The sequence below is a fragment of the Phalacrocorax carbo genome, chromosome 5 (genome assembly GCF_963921805.1).
Source record: "Phalacrocorax carbo chromosome 5, bPhaCar2.1, whole genome shotgun sequence".
NCBI lineage: Eukaryota > Metazoa > Chordata > Aves > Suliformes > Phalacrocoracidae > Phalacrocorax > Phalacrocorax carbo.
The window spans coordinates 64,680,004-64,698,532 of NC_087517.1; the positions used below are offsets into that span (position 1 = coordinate 64,680,004).

General features: G+C 35.3%; 1 protein-coding gene across 3 annotated transcripts in view; it reads left to right on the forward strand.

Moving 5' to 3' along the window:
• Positions 1-18,315, forward strand: part of KIF18A (kinesin family member 18A) — a 41,248-nt gene extending 22,933 nt beyond the window's left edge. For all 3 annotated transcript variants that reach the window (XM_064452826.1, XM_064452827.1, XM_064452828.1), the window contains exons 14-17: positions 11,819-12,302; positions 12,811-12,915; positions 15,501-15,610; positions 17,348-18,315. In XM_064452826.1, the coding sequence (XP_064308896.1) occupies positions 11,819-12,302; positions 12,811-12,915; positions 15,501-15,610; positions 17,348-17,496 (848 nt within the window). In that variant the 3' untranslated portion in view covers positions 17,497-18,315. The remainder of the gene's footprint in view (positions 1-11,818; positions 12,303-12,810; positions 12,916-15,500; positions 15,611-17,347) is intronic.
• The last annotated feature ends 214 nt before the right edge of the window (positions 18,316-18,529 follow it).

Consider the following 18,529-nt stretch of genomic DNA (forward strand, 5'->3'; position numbering starts at 1 on the left):
TCCAGTAGCACACCAGAGCAGGCTTCCTAGAGAGGTGGTCGATGCTCTGAGCCTGTCAGTGTTTGAGGCAGTTGGACTTAGATGATCGTTGCGGGTCCTTTCTAACAGAAGTAGTCTGTTCTAGTCTAGCCTATTCTGTGTAGCTGTCTTTAGCTGTAAAGGGTGTTACCCTGGAGAATAGCCTGGGTAAAAAGGGATGAAGAATCCTTACAGGAGGTGCTGTTCTGAGGGATGACAGGCAAAATCTCCGCCTGATTGCACAGCTGTTGGGGGTTAATGCTTGTATCTTGTGCTGTGGATAGGCAGCGCTCAACACACTAGGGCTTTCTGATTACAGCTAATAATCCATAAAGAAGACAGACATCCATAGGTAACAAGGAAAAAGCAGATAAACAATACTTCAGCTTCCCAAAATCCTGGTAGTCATGCAAGAGCATTGACCCCTGGAGCACTATGAAATTAGTTCCCTGCTTACTTTAGTTTTCTTCCTCTACACAGCTCACTCTGGGTTTGAGAATTATTCTGACAAAACCATTTATTACCTCTGTTCTCATTAAGTGTGTGTGTGATTTTTTTTGGCATATGTTTGTATCGCTGTTGATCATACCAGATAGTTGATTCCCAGCATTTAACTGTCGGCAATGTAAAGGTCAGACTGTGTTGAAGATGGGATGGGATGGGGCCAGGGGGAGTGAGAAGGAGGTAGGAAAGACAGGTGCTTGATGTTGGGTTGGTTTTGGTTTGGAGGTGGGTTTGTTTTTTGTTTCTGAGAGAAGGAAGGGAAAGTTTGCAGAGTACTTCCTATTCTGCCCATGCTAGTCAGGGGTTCGAGGTTCAAAGCAGTGGTTGGCTTGCCCCTTCCTGCTAGGAGTGAGGGCAGTGGACCTCAGCGGGTGGCAGCATTCTTCCACTCTGCTCCATTCTCATTTCCCATGTAGAAGGAAATTGGATATGATCTTGGATTGCTGACAGCTTTTTGGAAAATCATGGTAGTGATAAGTCTCTGCATTTTGTGGGGCTGTGTTCATTAGGAACCATGATGCTACTGCGTGTCAAAGCTTTGCAGAAAATATTTCCATTATGAAAGGCATTATACTAAAAGGTAGTGGCTTTCTTCTTTGTTTTATCTCTGTTTTTAAACAAAAAGAATAATACAGTTTTTAAAACTGATTTTCTAGTCTGTTTATTCTGTCATGGCAAAGCAGATTAGTGAAGGGTTTGGAGGTGGGCGTTGTTTCCTGTCATAACTCATCTGAGAATTCAGATACTGTAACATTTTATTTTCAGTGCTAGAACACTGGAATCTTAAGTGCAGGCAGTTCTGATTGCAAAAATCACCCATTCTTGTTTCGGATCATGTTTCGTGTGTGTATATATATGCCTATATTTTCATTTATAGTTTAGACTGTGATTATCTGCCAGAAACTTGAAAATTTTTTATTATATAAAAAACCCAAACCCCTAAAAAATTGTATTTATGACATATTAGGACCGGATTTGTGGAAGTATAAGTCTGACTCAAAAAGGAAAGAAATACAAACTTCTCTAAACCACTTGTAAAGTAAGAATTCGAGACTCATGTGCAATGGGGGTTTTTACATGGAGATCAGTATTGTAGGTGTGCCAGACAAACATGAAGCCATGCTCCTAGCTCGTATTTATTTTATCATAGGCATATTTTTTACATGCTTTTAGAGGGACTTTTTTTTTTCCTGGCAAAGTGTAGGGATATGTATCCAAATACAGATCCAGTAAACTGTATAATATACTTTATAACTAAATATTGATTGTAGAGATTCTGTCTTGCCATGTGTGGGTTATCATTGCTGTGATTTCTAATCCCCGTTGCCAGTAAGCTTCACTAGAGTTCTTGATTAACCTACTTCTGTTCTACCTTTCTTGAAGTCCTGTGTTGTAAGAAGTCAGATCTGCTCTTAGTGAAATTAACACTAAAATAACAATGAATTAAATTTGCACATGAACTTTTCAGGTATGAACATTTTGCTCCATTAAAATCATTACACATTATCTGAGGGGTTGAAAGATTCGAACTTTCAAGACTTGTAGAGATTTTCCAGTTGTTCTCTTCTTCTAAATACTGCTGAACTGCCTGTTAGCCTAAGTAAACGAACACCATATTTTTTCAGTTAAGATGGACTTTTGTGAGACGTAAATGATGTCTTTGCCTGAAGATGTCCATAGAAATCTCTTTGTGGTATTTTCATTTCTGTTTACTTGTTGTTCTTTGGAAAAGGAAATAGGGCCCTTTACTTTCACTCCTTTTCCCCTCTTATTAGATGCAGGAGAAAACATGGTAGAAACATCTGTCCTCCAAATTTTGTAGCCTTTATAGTAGTGGTTATGATAATTTTTAACAAGACACTTCTCAACTATTTTTATGCTCTTAATCTGATTGTGTGCATTTTCATGTGCTTTTGGCGGCAATACCTTTAGGGGATGTTGCCAGGATCTCTTTTTTCTGAATTACTGAAGATTTTTAATATTTACAAAGAATCTACCTCTCTCATTGGCAGCTTAAGTTGGTGAGCTAACATAAAATAAGTTTTCCTCAGCAGCTTCCCCCCCCCACTACTGCTTGTTACTATAAGACTTACTGTTCAGCAGGTAGCCACTGTTGTAAACAAAAAAAAAAAAAAAATTCTAAACATAAGTCACCGTACCGAGTAAGACATGTTGCTATTGCGTACTGAAGTACTGAGAACTTGACATTAGACATCTGAATTTGAAATTGAGTTGGAATTGAACTGAGAATTGGCTTTGCACACTGGAAGAAGTTAAAATAAAATTATAAAATTATTAATAGGACATTCAAATATTGCATTTTAAAACTTTGAGAAACAAGTAAACATGAAGAGTAGCAGCTCTGTTCAGAAAAAAAACTCTCTTCAAACAATATTTTTACAACATGATTTTAATATTAATGGTGTCCTTACCTACAATGCTATTGGTGTTGACACAATCTTTGCCATATATCTTAGGATGTTTAGTGGTGGAAAAGTAATCCACTTACCAGGGCTTCAAAATTTTTTTCTGTTGAACACAAAATAAATGCAATGAAACAGCTCTTCCTCAATTGCTTGTTCGATTTAACATTTAAAGTATTTTGAACTATTAGCTGATATTGTATTATGGAAATGCATTTCTCTTATGCAGAATGTATGTAACAAACTGTTAAGATAAAACCTGTAAATCAAAAAAAATACATTAGCATGGGAAAACGTGTAGTAATACAAGGGCAACATCGTAATCAGAAATAGGAAGGATGTAGTAATTTATTTTTTCCTTTAAAGATTAAATAAATTATTCAAGAATCCAATTCCTTCTCCCTAAAGTCATCTCAGAAGTATGCTTGGCAAATGTTAGCAAGAGCTGACCTAAGAACTTAGTGAACAAATAAAAAGGAAGATTTATACAGATCCCCTCGCACCTTTGAGGCAATGATATTTTATTATTTATAATTTGTTCAAGATGTTGGGAAGGAAATAGTGTTTTGCACCAAGATGGGGGAAAAAAAAAAACCACATTAGCCACGTGCTACACAGCGGTCATTATTCCTTATATAAAAGTCCCTATTTCACAAAGCACATAAGTGCGTGGACTTCAACTTGTCAGCAGGAGAGCAATGCAGTTCACTTCTTGTGATTTGGTTTTTATTTTTATGTTATAATTTGAGAGTAATTTTTTAAATCTCCCGATTAATATAAATATATGTTGCCATATGTTAGTGTCTCCGGAAGCTTCTTTTCTAAATAATCTGGGGGAGAGGGTAGAAAAGTTAATTGGTGGCAATGTAATGTTTCTTTCATATGAAATGTAAGCCTAGAGGATGTAAGAGGAATAAGAGCGTACTAGGTCTGCTGGTAACAAATGCGATGTATTGCTTTTGAACCTATGCTAACACATATTTGAAAGAATATCTTTTTTGAGATAAAATCCCTCTGCAAAAACGAGATGCCACTCATGTAGGAAACAGTAAGATTTATAAGGAAAATATAAATTCCTCTCTACTTGTAAGCTTATGAACGTAATTGCATATATTTTGTTGAACTCAAAAGTATCTAAGGATGTTTGCAGTATCTGTGTGTTATCCATATTTGCAAATTTCAAATTCATTAACAGATGACAAGTTACTGTTTAGTCACTATGTGTTTAAAATGGTAGTGGTGCAGAAAAACACCTGTACTTAAAGGAAACTGCTGATTTCTGCATGTTGTAAAACATGAGGCACTAATTGCTGCAGAAACTTTTTTAATGACACTATAGCCTTTTGCTTGCAGCCCGTTTAGAGGGAGCCATGACATTGTTGAAATGCAAATGAATTGTTTTTTGAGTGTTTTCACAAAAATTAAAATGCTTTAAGTCATAACTTCTCTGATTATAAGTACTGTCCCTAAAAGGCTGAAGCGGCTGAATCATTTCTGCAGAACAGGAGAAGCTGTGAAAGCAGGGCCTTAACCTCTCATGGTTTTCTTTAGAATTATCTACATTCGATTATCTGATCCTGAAGAAGGAAGTCAAACTAGTAATTGATATGGGGGAAAAAAATATAAGAGTAAAGGGAATGACAACAAAGGTGAAAGGGTAGGGATTTTTATTCGCAGTTTTGCTGAAAGTCTCTTACAGAAATAAGTTTTGAAAAATATATTCTGAATGTGCTTAGTTTATTGTATTAAGTGGCTTTGATATTTCCTTGTTACAAAATCGTTTCTATCAGGAGTGTCGAAATACCACAGGATTCAGTTGAATTCCACTCTGTTTTTAATGAAGATTTCTTCCTTGGAAAGGGTCTCTTATGTATGAAATAATATAAAGCGGGAGAGGGAAGGATTGAGATACTCTCTGGCCATTTGTTCAATATTTGTTTCTCTGGTCAAGTTATTGAGACAGTAAGTTCTTGTGCTTAAAAACTGAGTTTTAGAGGAAGCTAATCAAATCTCGTAAGCTTTGCCAAAGCACGTGTAGCACTTCACTACAGAATAGACCTCTTTCTATCCGGTTTTTTTCCCTTAACCTTTGAAACTTTGAAACACAATCTGCAAAATGTCTTGCCTTGAGAGTCAGAGATGTACGTTACTGGCTTACTGTGTTAACCAGCAACCTTGTCCAACCAAGTAATATTGCTTAGTCATCTGTATCTGCAGTGGCACTGCCGTGGGTACCAGAAATAGCTGACAGAAAATTCAGTTTGTCCGAAGCTAATGTTCCTTGCTCTTCTGGTTTGTTTAGACAGTGCCTTATGAGCACAGCTATGCATAAGAAGTAATTTGATCTAACAAACACTTGTTTTGCGTGCATGCTAACATGCTTTACATGTAATGATTCAAGGAGTATTTTGTAAAGAACAGAGTATCTGAGTGTTAAATTTCTGATTGCACTTGTTTGATTTGGTTCTTCTGTCTCTATCTCTTCAGGATTTTTAAATTAAAATTAAATACCCTGAAGTCTAATCTAAAATGAAACATTTGAATTATCTTTTAATTTCAAGTTGTTCAGCTAAAAATAATTTTAAAAGATCAACACAACATTAATTTATCCCACTGAGTGTATTCACATTATACTTTTCAAATTTTTTTTCCTTGGTAATTTAATTTTTGTTTCTTAAAGTATGACTGAAAACACATTATTTCCAGAACCTGTACTCTTGCTCACTTTCATTATGAAGCCTTAACACGGGGTTTCCATAACATGTCTTAACCATACTTTCTTCTCTATATTAATAGGACAGATAGCTTTTAAACAACAGTTTCATCAATGTATACTCCTAGTTTTTAAGCATCCACCCACACTATTTATTCTGACCTTAAGTAAACATTAGAATTGTTTTCTAGAGGAAATGCTAGTTTTCATCTATAATTTTTGTTCACAAATATGTTGAAAAATTAGATCAAGTTTGTGTATGCTTCATGAAACTGTAAATGTGCAACCTCATGAACAACTAAACTATTTGTATCCAGTAAAGCACAAGCTAAGAAAACAACATGAGATCGTTTACAAATGTATTCGGGCCCCCATTCTTGGGTGTTGGTTAATGGAGAGCCATACAGTATTCATTGAGTATGGACTGATGGGAGGAGAGCTATGACTGGTATTTGCAAGTATTTCTGTGAATGGGGAAGTTCTTGGCATTGTTTCAGGCATCCCATTTCCAGAAGCCTTACTGTACATTACCATTGAGAGAATGGAATTGATTTACAGGAAAAAAAAAAAAACACGGCATCCATTACCTCCTTCAGCACAAACATCCGAAAGTAAAGTGAATTTATTGCTATTTTGCATGGCAGGAGGAAAATGGGGCGTAGCTGTATGTAGTAAAAGATGTGATGAAAAGTAGGAAAAGCACGTGTCTTGTATATAGGTAAGATTTGTCTTATAATGAGCAGCTTTCTCACGCTGTCCTATATGGCTTTTTTTCCTCATGCTGTGTAAAATAGTACACCTGACCACTGGGACCCACAAGAATGCAGCCTGGATTTTAGCCTTTTTCAGTTCACAGCTGTTTGCAAAACTGTTGTGAAACTGGCCATCGCAGTGATGCCTTTGGGTCACATGAATATTAAATAATTGAAATACATTCACTAGGCCTCATTTGCAATTTGGAATTCCATGAGTCAGTTGTTAGAAGAATCAAAATGTATGATTAGTATTGTAATTGGATCAATCATTGGTAGACCAGAAATGTTTATTGAAATGAATACATTAATATTTGATTTCACTTTAGCAGATCAACCTGGTAGACTTAATTTAGCACAGTTTCCAGAAATAATCCCCTTATGCATGTATTAACATGAGTTCCAGAAGAAAAGAAGTCTTGGCCATTATTTTGTCCCAAATGTCAATTAGAACTAACCCAGTTTGTCAGAGCTGTCTTGTCATGAACTCTACTCGCTTTTGCTGTGACTCACATTTCACAAATACTGCATTCTGCTTTTCATATTAACTCACAGGGCTGTAAATATCTAATATTGCTGTGTTTCTCTCCTGATAAATCAGTTCTTCTGAGTAGTCTTTTGGGACAGATAATACAACAAACTAATGACCAAAACCACCTCATACCGTCGGGTGGGGGTGGTTGGTCAGTGGAGGATGACTTTTATTTTTAATTTCCAAGTGAATCTCTTAAGAAAAATAAGATCTAAAATAATTCTGACAATTTTTTTTCATAATCATCGGCCTGAAATTAAAGATCACCAAAAATGTGATCTATTGTCTAAAATTATATTTGGAATAATGCATATTTTTCAAAGAGAAGCATTATGGCTGAAAGCACTAGCTAAGGAAATATACCTTCTAAATTTCTCTTTTAAGCTACTCCATCAGGTTAACTGCAGATGTTTCTGTAAAGTATATAGTGATTCATTTTTGTGTATGAAATAAGAAGCAAACAATATCACTGAATCATGATGATAATTCTGATGCAAAAGATTGAACTGGCCATAAAATGGGAAGCAAATACAAACCATAAACATTATAATTTCCCTGCCTTGTGAAACAGGTTTGGAGATTTCTGCTGGAGTTGGAATGTGTTGTTTGTCTTTCAGTAGAAAAGTAATGACAACACTTAATGATTAGCATTAGACATCCATTCAGGAACTACTGATATCTGTTCTTTAAGAAAATATGAATAGCTGTACTTGGTCCATGACTAAGTTGTCTTCAGCACCCTCTATTTAGTAGCTGCTGGTAACACACTCCGAAGACTGACAGCGATAACAGGATAAATGTTCTGTTTTCGCTGTCCTAAACGTGCATTATAAGCCACATAGTGACAGATGACCATGTTTTCTAAAATGGCTAAAATATTCAGTGCGTGTTTAGACAAAACTATTTTAGCCTTGTATGAATTTAGTATTTAGGAAAGACAAGGTATGGTATTTCAGTTTGAGGCATATTACTTTTGTGTCAGCTTGTGGTACTAAATTTTCTCTTTCAATAAGAATTTATAAATATATAAAAATCTTTATGCCTCTGAATATTGATGGTTTTAATAATATTGAATAGCCTTTGAAAATAAGTTCTTGCAAAAAAATATTTTTTTTTCTAAGGAGAAACTTTTGACATCGTGACCATTTGAAGTCATCTGAAATCTATAGGAGTAGTGTTTTCTTAGCAGCTATTTTTCTCTGGGCCAATTTTATTTAAACTTCTCAATGGCAGCTATTAAAAGCACCTGCAAAAGATTAGCGACTGGCTTCAGTCTCTTGCTTTCTTATTAAGGTAGAAATGAAAACACTGGCATTCCTTTATTTGGTGGGTTGAAATGTTTTTCTGGCTGTATGTGTTCCCTTTATAGCTCCAAACAGTTATGATCTACCCTGTGTAATAGCAACGTAACGTGAAATGGGGGTGTTGGGGGTTTGGGGTTTTTTTGTCTCATCACGTTTGGTTTCTGTTATTTAGTGAAACCAAGTTAAATATGATGTTGCTGGTGATGTTTTTGTTTACTGTATTAGGAGCAGCTTAATGCTTGCACAAAAAGCTTTGAGAAGGGACATTTCCTGAATATTTTATATGCTTTCCAATACTTCACTGGCAAGAAAAGCTAGTTTTGTTTTAACTTCATTTTACAATGAGTTTCATTCCAGAAATAAATAGACTTTAAAAATAGGTTTGGGTTTTTACTAACAGCTTATATTTGCCCTATATAGAATTGCTGCAACTGTCTTTTTATTAATGCACTTGTATTACAGTATGAAAAACTGTTCATTATGATGAAATTCAACAAATTATTAATGCTGGCAATACTTCTGTGTTCTTTACCTATCTAGTTCATGGTTTAAATGCTTGCATTTACAGTTAATTTTAAAATGCTTCCAGTATTTAGTCCTGGAGAAGCTTCTAAAACTTGGCACTCTCACCAAAACGTTTCTTCATCAGGCTTCCTTCCTAGTAACTTTAGGACATTAGCAAAACCTCAGTGTCTTACAGTAAACAAACTTTCTGAAACTGGAACCTTCCTGTCCTAATGTAACAACAGACAAATAGAATTCTAACCGTTATTTTTCCCGAAACACACACTTTCAGATGCATATAAGCAGGAGGAGAGCCTAATAAATTAATATTTAAGAATTGGTCTTGAAATGTTTAATGGATAGTTATTTCAAACATTAGATTGGAATCCATAGATGAAGCTTATTCTTGTACTTAAGAATATAAGCTGTCAAGTCTTTAATAAAAAAAATTGGGGTGTCGAATTTTTTCTTGTGATGACTAGAAATATTTTTTTGGAAGAAACAAATGTTAGACATTTGCATACAAGAATAATATTGTACTAATGAATCCAAAATTAAAGAGCAAGCATGTTAATGAAGCATAGCATTGTTGATAGTGTCACAGAGTACATACTGAAAACAGTTCATAAATGAGTTTCTTTCTTATTACCAACAAAACCCTACCAAGTCTTGGAGAAAGATATCTTCATTGAAGTAGGCATATATTTCTCGTGGGGGTAAAAATTATTTGGGGAACACACAGGCCCTGTTTTACTACTCTTTCCATTTCATTGTTCATTAAGAATATTCTGAATTAGCTTAATGTTCAGATTACAGTCAAGGTACTGTGTCTCAACAACCTGCTGCACTCCACCTGGTGAATGCTGACCAAGAATTAGACTGAGATTAGGTATGAGAAAATGATGTAGTTTGCATTTTAACAACAATGAAAAAATCTTTTTGTGAAGTGAACTGTACATGGGCGCACCCATGTACACAAATTAACAATTCAGTTATTTCATGTCAAGAAGTCCTCTCAGGCCTGAGTTTTCTGTTTTTGTGTTTCTTCAAAGCTGAAAACAGCATAAGAGAATTGTAATTGTCCAGGCATCTTTTCCCATAAACAGTTCAGCTTAAATTAACCTGCTTTTATTGTTTATGCATTGCTAGATAAAATGTTGCATATTCGACCATAGTAGTTTAAACGTTGTTCTTTCTGAAACTGAGCTTTTGAGTGAGGAATAAATGTTTGCTTTGTCTTTTCAATGGTTTCATTATTGAATTAAGTTCTGGCAGCATAGAATAGATCTGTGGCCTATGTATAAGCATCTAATTTACTTGCTACTTGTACACACTTTGATACTACCCGTTTCATCCTCCCACGACAGGTCTAGGTCTCATGGTAGACTTCAAATCCCTTCCTGTCTCCTCTCAGTTCTAATTTGTATCTTCTAATTGGGCATCACCTTGTGTAGCTGGGCATTAGGGAATCTTTCAGATGGTATGTCTAGTTCCAAAGAGTGTACAAAAAACTGGTGCTAAGATCATCCTTTGAAGGCTTTCTTTCGGTGAGGCTCTTCTTTGGGCCTTTTTCCTAAGACGTCCGATTTCTGAGTGTACTTGGAATTCGCATTATTAGAGCTTCTTGCTTATGGCAAACTGGGTTGCAACTGGGCAACAAGGTCAAAATTAAAATGGAGCTGAGAAGTGGTAACTGGTCAGAGAAAAGACTACAATCATTTAAGCTTTGCTTTTTGAAAGAAATCAAACTGGGTGGGGGGGAATGATGCAATACATATTTTTAATCCATTTTCCTCCTCTTCAAAGAATTTGTATGGAATGGCTGAAATGCTGGAAGTGCTCACGCATGAGAGAGAACTAAAGCATTCAGACTGAAGAGTTCAAACTGAGTTTCTTATTCTGATGCAAAAATAGAATGGAATTGTAGAAGAAATAAATATTTATCAACACTGTTACATGAACACCATAGTTAATTCCTGAGTAACTGTCAGCAATTTAAAAGCATGAGCTCTTGTTACAGTTGCTCATAGAAATGGAGTAGGCGATGCAGAAGGGGGAGGTATGATGCTGTGGCTACCAGCTGAAGTGAGCCAATCCATAAACATTTTAAGGGATAGTAACCTTTACTTCATCACTTAAATCTGCAATGAAAGTTAAATATAGAAGCACTTGGGGTTTTGAAATCCCTCTCCTACTCCTGACTTGTTTAAAAAGAAAACAATACTTAATTTTTCGTTGCAAGCTACTAGTTGTAGACTTGAGTGAGCCATTTGAACAGTGGTCTGTCTTTAAATTATCTTCCTTTACTAAGAACTTGAATAAAAGAGAGGTATTTTCTCTTATTTTATAGACTGCCTTTATTGCCACCTACTTGAAAATAATATGATGCTTCAAGAAAAATAGTGTGAATCCAGATGAATGGGAATGACCAATTACTGCTGCATTGGTTACTTTGTTATTTTTAAGGGTGGGGGTTTTAATAAAGAGCTGCTTTTTTTTGCAAGAGTTGATGACGAGATCCAAATAACTTCTTTCCCCTTTCCCGAAACACTACTTTCTTACTTGCAATGTCAGAGAATTTTGTTCCCTGTAAGTGATTCTGTGTCCCTCCTTTTACAACAGCCTCTCTCATTCTGCCACGTGGTACTTGCTAGGGAAAAAATGGCCATGATCAGGAGGCAGCTGTAGATTACAGTAATAGTACCTTCTTAAATTAAGTTTAGAGTTGTGTTAAGATAATGCGATCACTTTCAATACTCTTACTCTTCCAATCCCTGTTGTCGTGTGTCATATCTTACTTGTGATTACTTGTAATATCTCTGGGATTAACTATATCAGTCTATGCATATTTATAATACTTTGAGTGCCACAGAACAAACGCTACCATCTGGACAATGCTGCAATAGAAATTATTTCAGTTATATGATCAAATTAATATGTAGATGAAATAGTGTTTGTAATAATTTCTACTAATACAAATATTTCAGCAGGAAATAGGAGGAAAAGCCACAATATTTAAGTAGAAAATATAGGCAAATGTGCTAACCAGTGTTGCCTATGTTGCACAGGTACAACTTTTGGTACACCATCACAAGAAATGGCCAAAAATACAGAACAAATAGTAGAATATGCAGCACCACCACAGAAAAGAACTAGGCGGAAGCTAATGGACTCTCCAGTTACAGCTCAAAGTCCTGCTGCACCTGAACACTCCAGTCTCCATCATCTGGAGGATTCTTTTACCAAGGAAGTCCGCCCCATTGTGTATACACCAGAATTTTGCAGAAAGCCAGTACAAAGCTGCTGTACGCAGACCGTGGTAAAGAAAGCTTTGCAACTTGTAGGCCTTCAGGAAACCGATGCATGTAATATGGACATGCCAGTGAAGAAGGCGAGTATTATGGACTCTACATGTGACATAATCCCAGAGTGCGATGAAGCTGATACAGACTCAACAGTAGTTCTCTATGAAGGGACAGGTGAAACAACTGAAACATCTACTGACTCGTCTGTGGGGGACTCACAGCTGTGCACCAATAGTATTCTGCGAAGGTATTTTTCAATTTATATGAGAGAAATGTTACTGAATATTTTTGTTTTGAGAGTTGAGTCTTTCCATTGATGGCAATTTAATTTGTAAGCCCAACATTTTGAAAAATCAAACCCTCAATGTTGTTCAGCATCAAATTCAGTTCTGCTGTTAATTGAAATGAATGATACGGTAGTGATAACAGATGAAGTTGAAAGCTTATCCTATTTTATAAGATACGTACCAAAAAGAAAATACAGCACTTCTCAAATTGTTTGTGATGCTTCAGGCAAGTTACTATCTCTAAGCCTTACTTTTCTGTCTGTAAAATGGATACCTTAACCTTTTTGATGCTGAGAGACACCATTGTTAAAATTGACATGTATGTGTGAAGTTGTCGCAAGTAATACTATTGAAATTAATTTCTGGTATTGTTTTCCATCTTAACACATATTTATTTACAGCTGAGAACCATTTAATTTGATTTCTAATCAGAATAGATTGTACAAAAGTATAATTCTTTGATTTCAGACTTGGTCTCCCTTCATTAAAAAGCAAAAATCCTACTTCAGTACTTGAGAAGCCTTCGTATATGGCAATGACTTCTGCTGCTGAGAGAAAAAGGAAGGTATTAAGGTGAGATAAAGCTACATCTTCTCGTTCTATACAAATGAGTGTGTATTCATTTCTTACATTCTCACTTCAGTTTCGGTATTGTATTTCAAATCTGAAAACTTCTTATACAAATGATGTGGACCTACATATGAGATGTTCTGACTCAAACGTGTTTGACAATTCAATTATTATCTTTTTTTTTTTCCTGGCAAGTTGGGTAGAATCTTTTGGTTTTTTACTCTTGGTTTAGGATCTACTGTTGTTTTAATAGAAAAGTACAAACTAATATCATGTCTTCTGTAGCTGCCATCTACTCGAAGTAGAAAGATGATACACAACTGAAAACAGAAATTCCGTCATCAATTAAAAATCTAATTTGGTTGAAAATGTTACACCTTTGCTGGAACACATTAGAAACTACCAAAATAGAAAGTGGAGAAAATGCTTAGCAATACTTATGTGGCCGGTGACTTTGTTTTTTCTGATAATTCATTTCCAGTCTCAGTTGTTATGACTTCGTTCTTGTGGTCTGCTCTGGGAACAACTCCCATTTTGTCACTTCTGTTTTATGATCCTCAAGGAGGCTTGTCAGTAGGAGCAGCAGAAATCCTGAAACTGAATAGACACTAAATGCGATAGGACTTTTTTGTTTTTGTTAATGTATTTAAGGACTAGCTATTGAGTCAGTACTGGTGAAATAGCTCTCTTTTTTCCTTTTTTCTTTTTTTTTTCTTTTCCAAAAGCAAAATTTGATAAACCTTTTTTTTAAAACATGAGTCACCTGCTGCTACACAGTGAGTGGAACTGCCGCCTCATAAGCCTTCTAAAGAATGTCTCGAGACGGTCGGAACAAGTTCTATAGATAGGAAGAAACTTCAAGCACTTTTTTTGTTTGTTAACATCTTTGAGGTACAAAAATCTTAAGAAGATCACAGATTTACCAATTTCATTTTCCTGTCCTAGTTGTTGTTAATTATTGTCCTAAACTCTTTTGCTCCAGGATGAGAAGAGGCACATCTTGCACTTTGGATTTTTCAAATTGTTGATTATGATTTTAGCAAAATAGATCACTTGCTCTCTGAAACTGAGCTAGTTTTCTAGATTCTGTTTAGGGATAAGTATGGGAACTTTTGGAGCCTGATTTACCTTAAGGTAAATGTTCTAAGATAGACTTCAGGAGTTCTTTTTTTTTGTAATAGCTGTGTAATGATTTCCAAACTTATATGTGCTTATTTCTTCTCAAAACACTGGCTCTTTCTGCTCTTGTCTCATTTCTTCTGCCTCAAACATGTATTTCCCAGTTTCTAAGTTAGAATAACACTACAGGAAAATCCCACAACTTTTATTCCTTTGGGGATTATTTCTTCTGCCTCAGATTGTAAACTGCCTGTAAACCAGAATTCTTTATGGCTTTGTCTAACAATTGGTGATGAAGAGAAGGAATGAGAGCCTCTTATTTGTGGAGGAGGAAAGGAATATGCATCGACTTTTCAGATAGGGCCTCCTTTCCTTTCTCTTTACTTTTCCCCCCTTTTCTTGCCCATGTTTTTCCCGTTTGAAGTAGTTCACTCCAGTTATTTATCTCCTACTAACATTAGAGTAAAAATATAAATGTCAGACACTTTCTCTACATTAGATATATGATTTGAAACAGTTGTATTGCTAGGACGAGGGATAAGAGACAGGTCAGCCATAATACAGAGGTTGCTTTTACTAAATAGCATTACATTATTACTGGCATATGTTCTCTTCCAAGAAGTACACATTAATAGATCTTAGGATTGGCACAAGGCAGGTCTTAGTCTTTACTGCTTGCTATATATTTTCATTTAGGCAGAAAATTGCTATTAAGAACACTAGTGCAAGTTAGGGGGCTATAAAGTGGGAATAATACAAGATCATTAGAGGAATGGGAAAAGCATAGAAACTTCAGACATAAATAGAATTAGCTTGTTTGTGAGGCTCTCTTACAGAGTGGAACCAGGGAAGTTAGCAAGGCAAGCATAAAAGGGTGAGATCAGAGAGGTTCATAATTTTCACTGTAGATCTTAAGTCCATCACATAAAAGGCTGTAAAATATAGAGGTTTTGTCATAGCTTCGAATTCATTAAGACAGCTTTTTTGCAGCTTAGCTACAAAGTATTGTCTGCTATGAAGCCTCCCCCTCCAACTGTGTTGGAGGGTGTAGAAAAATTATTGTAGCAATAAAAGATGTGATTTGTTCAATAAACACAGCTTGGTCATTTCGAAGATTTTGTATGTGCGTTAAGATTGTGTCTTAGTATAATTTGTGTGCAATGACCATCAAATTGCCTTCTGTGGTTTCCAAAGGAACTGTGGCATATTGGTCTGCATTTTAACATTAAGTGGCAACATCAGTTCTTATTTTCAGAGTTGAAACATTCTTGTGAAGTTTTAAAAGGAAAAAGGGGAATAATATCCGTATGTATGCATCGTAAATAAATTAGTTTATTCTTTGCATTCTGTTATGAACTAGCAATGCTTGATAATATCATTTATTCTATTCTACATTGCTTTCAGTCAAGTGATTAAGCTACATTACAGTAGTTTAGACCTTACAAACTCTTTCCTGGCTATCTTTCCAGCTCTGCATCAAACACTGGGTTAGGCAGCCTGCAAGACCCTGTTTCTGCAAAACGCATTCGACAAGAGGTCTTGTTAAGCCATAGAGCTTTGCGAGTACCCAAAATGGCAGGTAAGTGTTAAAATTTGAATGCATGACGCTGCACTGGTAACTGTGTTTGTACAGGAGGTCCAAAATTAAGGTGATACTCAAGGTTCTGTCAATTTAACAGCATGCGTTGCTGTGACCGGTACACTAAGCCATTGGTTTGAATAGTATATCCATTCATTAAAACAAAAAAAATATCTGAATGTCTAACCAGTTATCATCTATCTGTCTAATCAAAACTCAGTAGTACTACAGGCTTGTTGGGAAAACCTTTTCCCAGGAGTTAAGGTCTTCCACCAAAAATTGTTTGTGCGCTTTTTGAGAAATTTGGTGAACTTTACCAATTTTATCTTTGCCATGTGTGGTTTATCAAGAAATAAAATCGTCTAATAATTTCTATGCCTGTTTTTAATAGCTTGCTTTGTTTTATAAGACCACGCTGATTGTTTGGTTTTTTAACAAGTATAAATTTCTCAGATATTTATTACTTAAACGTTGGACTATTTTGGGCCAAGACAATAGCTGAGGAAAAAAAATTTTAAAGCAATATTTAGGAATTATTTTGCTTCTAACAGATTGCTGATAATACTGTCTGGTGGTATTCCGTGAAAATCTGCGATAATTACATAGCTTCTCTCCGAGGTGTATAAAACTTCAATGTAACAAAATCAGTTACAAATAAGTTTTTCGGTAGATGTGAACAAAAGACCTTTGTGCACAACTTTCCAAAAACTTCTGCCTTTCCTAGTGCATGGCACTAAGTTGCTTGGTACCTGCAGCATATTTTAATGCACTAAATCCTTACAGTTTTCCTTTCACCTGTGCCCACTTGTCTCCTTTTCCTCTGTATCTTCAGAAACACACTTAATGATCTTTCTTAGTGCAACTTCTTGGGAAATTTAGAGGAGATCAAAGATTGTTTAAAGTTTCAGACTGCCGTTCTCTTGAAATGGTCCAGTCGTGTAGCTTTGCCCAGTGGCATAGGCAATACACCGGTTCTACAGCACACAGACACATATGTAAGAATTGATGTGAGGGAGCAAGTACATATGCTGAGGTTCTATTACAATAAACTTTCTGAAAAGCGTAAATCTGAGGCTAAACATTATCTGACCAGTAGTTACTTGGCAAAGTATTACATCGGTATCAATTTATACTACTAAAGACTGGGTTGTGAAGTTAGCAAAAATCAATTGCTACTCTGGTATTATTAAGAAACTATGTCATGAAGCACCACATGCTGAAATAGGGAATGGAGTTCTGATTCTTCATAGTTTAACTGAACTTAAAATACAGTTTGTCTTCAAAAGCATGGGTTACAGGAGAAGAATGAAATATGACCAAATCCCGAAGAGAAAGACCTTTCTTAAAGGTTAGACAAAACCATCGTTAGGTTTGATTAAACAGACAAAACTTTCTCTAATGACATAGTGTTCATTTTTCAATACTGTTCTAAAACAATGAAGATTAATAAAATTTTCACATATTTCCACATTTTTATGTAGACCTCTGTGCCTTTTTAATAGCATCTCATGTCAGTTGAGGGTCTAATCATTGGACTTTGTAGACAATTAGCACATGGGATTAATGAGCTGAGAGTGATTACATTTTTGCATATCAAAATCAGGCTTTCAACAAGGACAAGAAATATGTATAAAGTTCTTACACATGCTCTGAAAAGGATATCCAGATAGGCCAAGTTCTGCTTGTGTTTATTGAACTAATGTCTCCTGTTTGTAATAACATTTCTTTCTTCACTAGGAATTAAAACAAGGAGCTGGAAGCAAGAACAGAGTGTGCCAAGAAACCTAGTTAGAAGCCTTTCTGACGGAAACGTAGCATTGGGTGTTAAATCAAGGACATCAAAAAATGTCTTACTTCAAGTTTGTAAGGAAAAAAATAGGATTTAGCTTTGAGTTCATCCATATTTCAAGCAGGATTGAGGGATAGCAAATGAGAACAGGGTGACTTTCTTTTCCCTCTTGTGAATTATTTTGTATTGAAGATGTGTCTCTCAGTAATGTACTATTCAGAAAGAACCACTTTTTGGAAACAGGAGGATTTTGTTTAGGTCTAAAATAAAATAAGTTTTTTTTTTTGTCTACCATTAAAGCTTACAAATGTCTTTTGTATATTAACAAATGAATGAGAATTGTCATTTGGACTTGGGAATGGAGGAGTGCACAGTACCTTTTCCCATAATCTTTGTGAGCATTTCCCTGTATTTATGACTAACAGATTAATACTTCAGTCAATGCAAGTCTTTTAGGGGATCAGTGGTGCTCTCATTTTTAGATGCTATTTTAAATTCCTTACCTACAGTCAGTCTTAATTTTCTAATGAGAACTTTAATACAAAAGTTAGAAAAATTGTTTTGACCTGCTAAATTATTTTCACTGAAACTTCCTAATGTTAAAATTGCTTACCATTTGGAAACAAGTCAAACAGATATATTAATATTAAAATTAGTTCATTATTAGCATTAGGATGCCAGTTCATTCTTAGATATGTTATCATGGATAGATGCTACCAAAGTAGTACCAGCAGACAGAAAAATATTTACAAAAGTGTTTTCAATGAAGTATTATATCTAAGTTTCTTTAGCCTTTTTATTTCTTAGTCTGTTACTTGGTTGTAAATGTTCCTGATTTGTTTTTCAGGTTTTTAATTAAGTTGTAAATAACACAATTATGTTAATTACCTTGAATAAAATTTTAGTTTTAATAAGAGCAATATAATGTGAATTGAACTTCTAGGAAAAAAATTACTTTTGCCTCTTCCATCTATTCTGAAAAAATGTCTGAATTTTTACAAGTAATGTTTTAAGTACACATAGTTCCTATTTTATCTTCTGATAAATGATGAATATTCAGAGACAAAGTAGTTATACAGTTGTATTATAGCCTTGACAGCCTGCCTACCCTTAGGAACATCGTTCTAGTG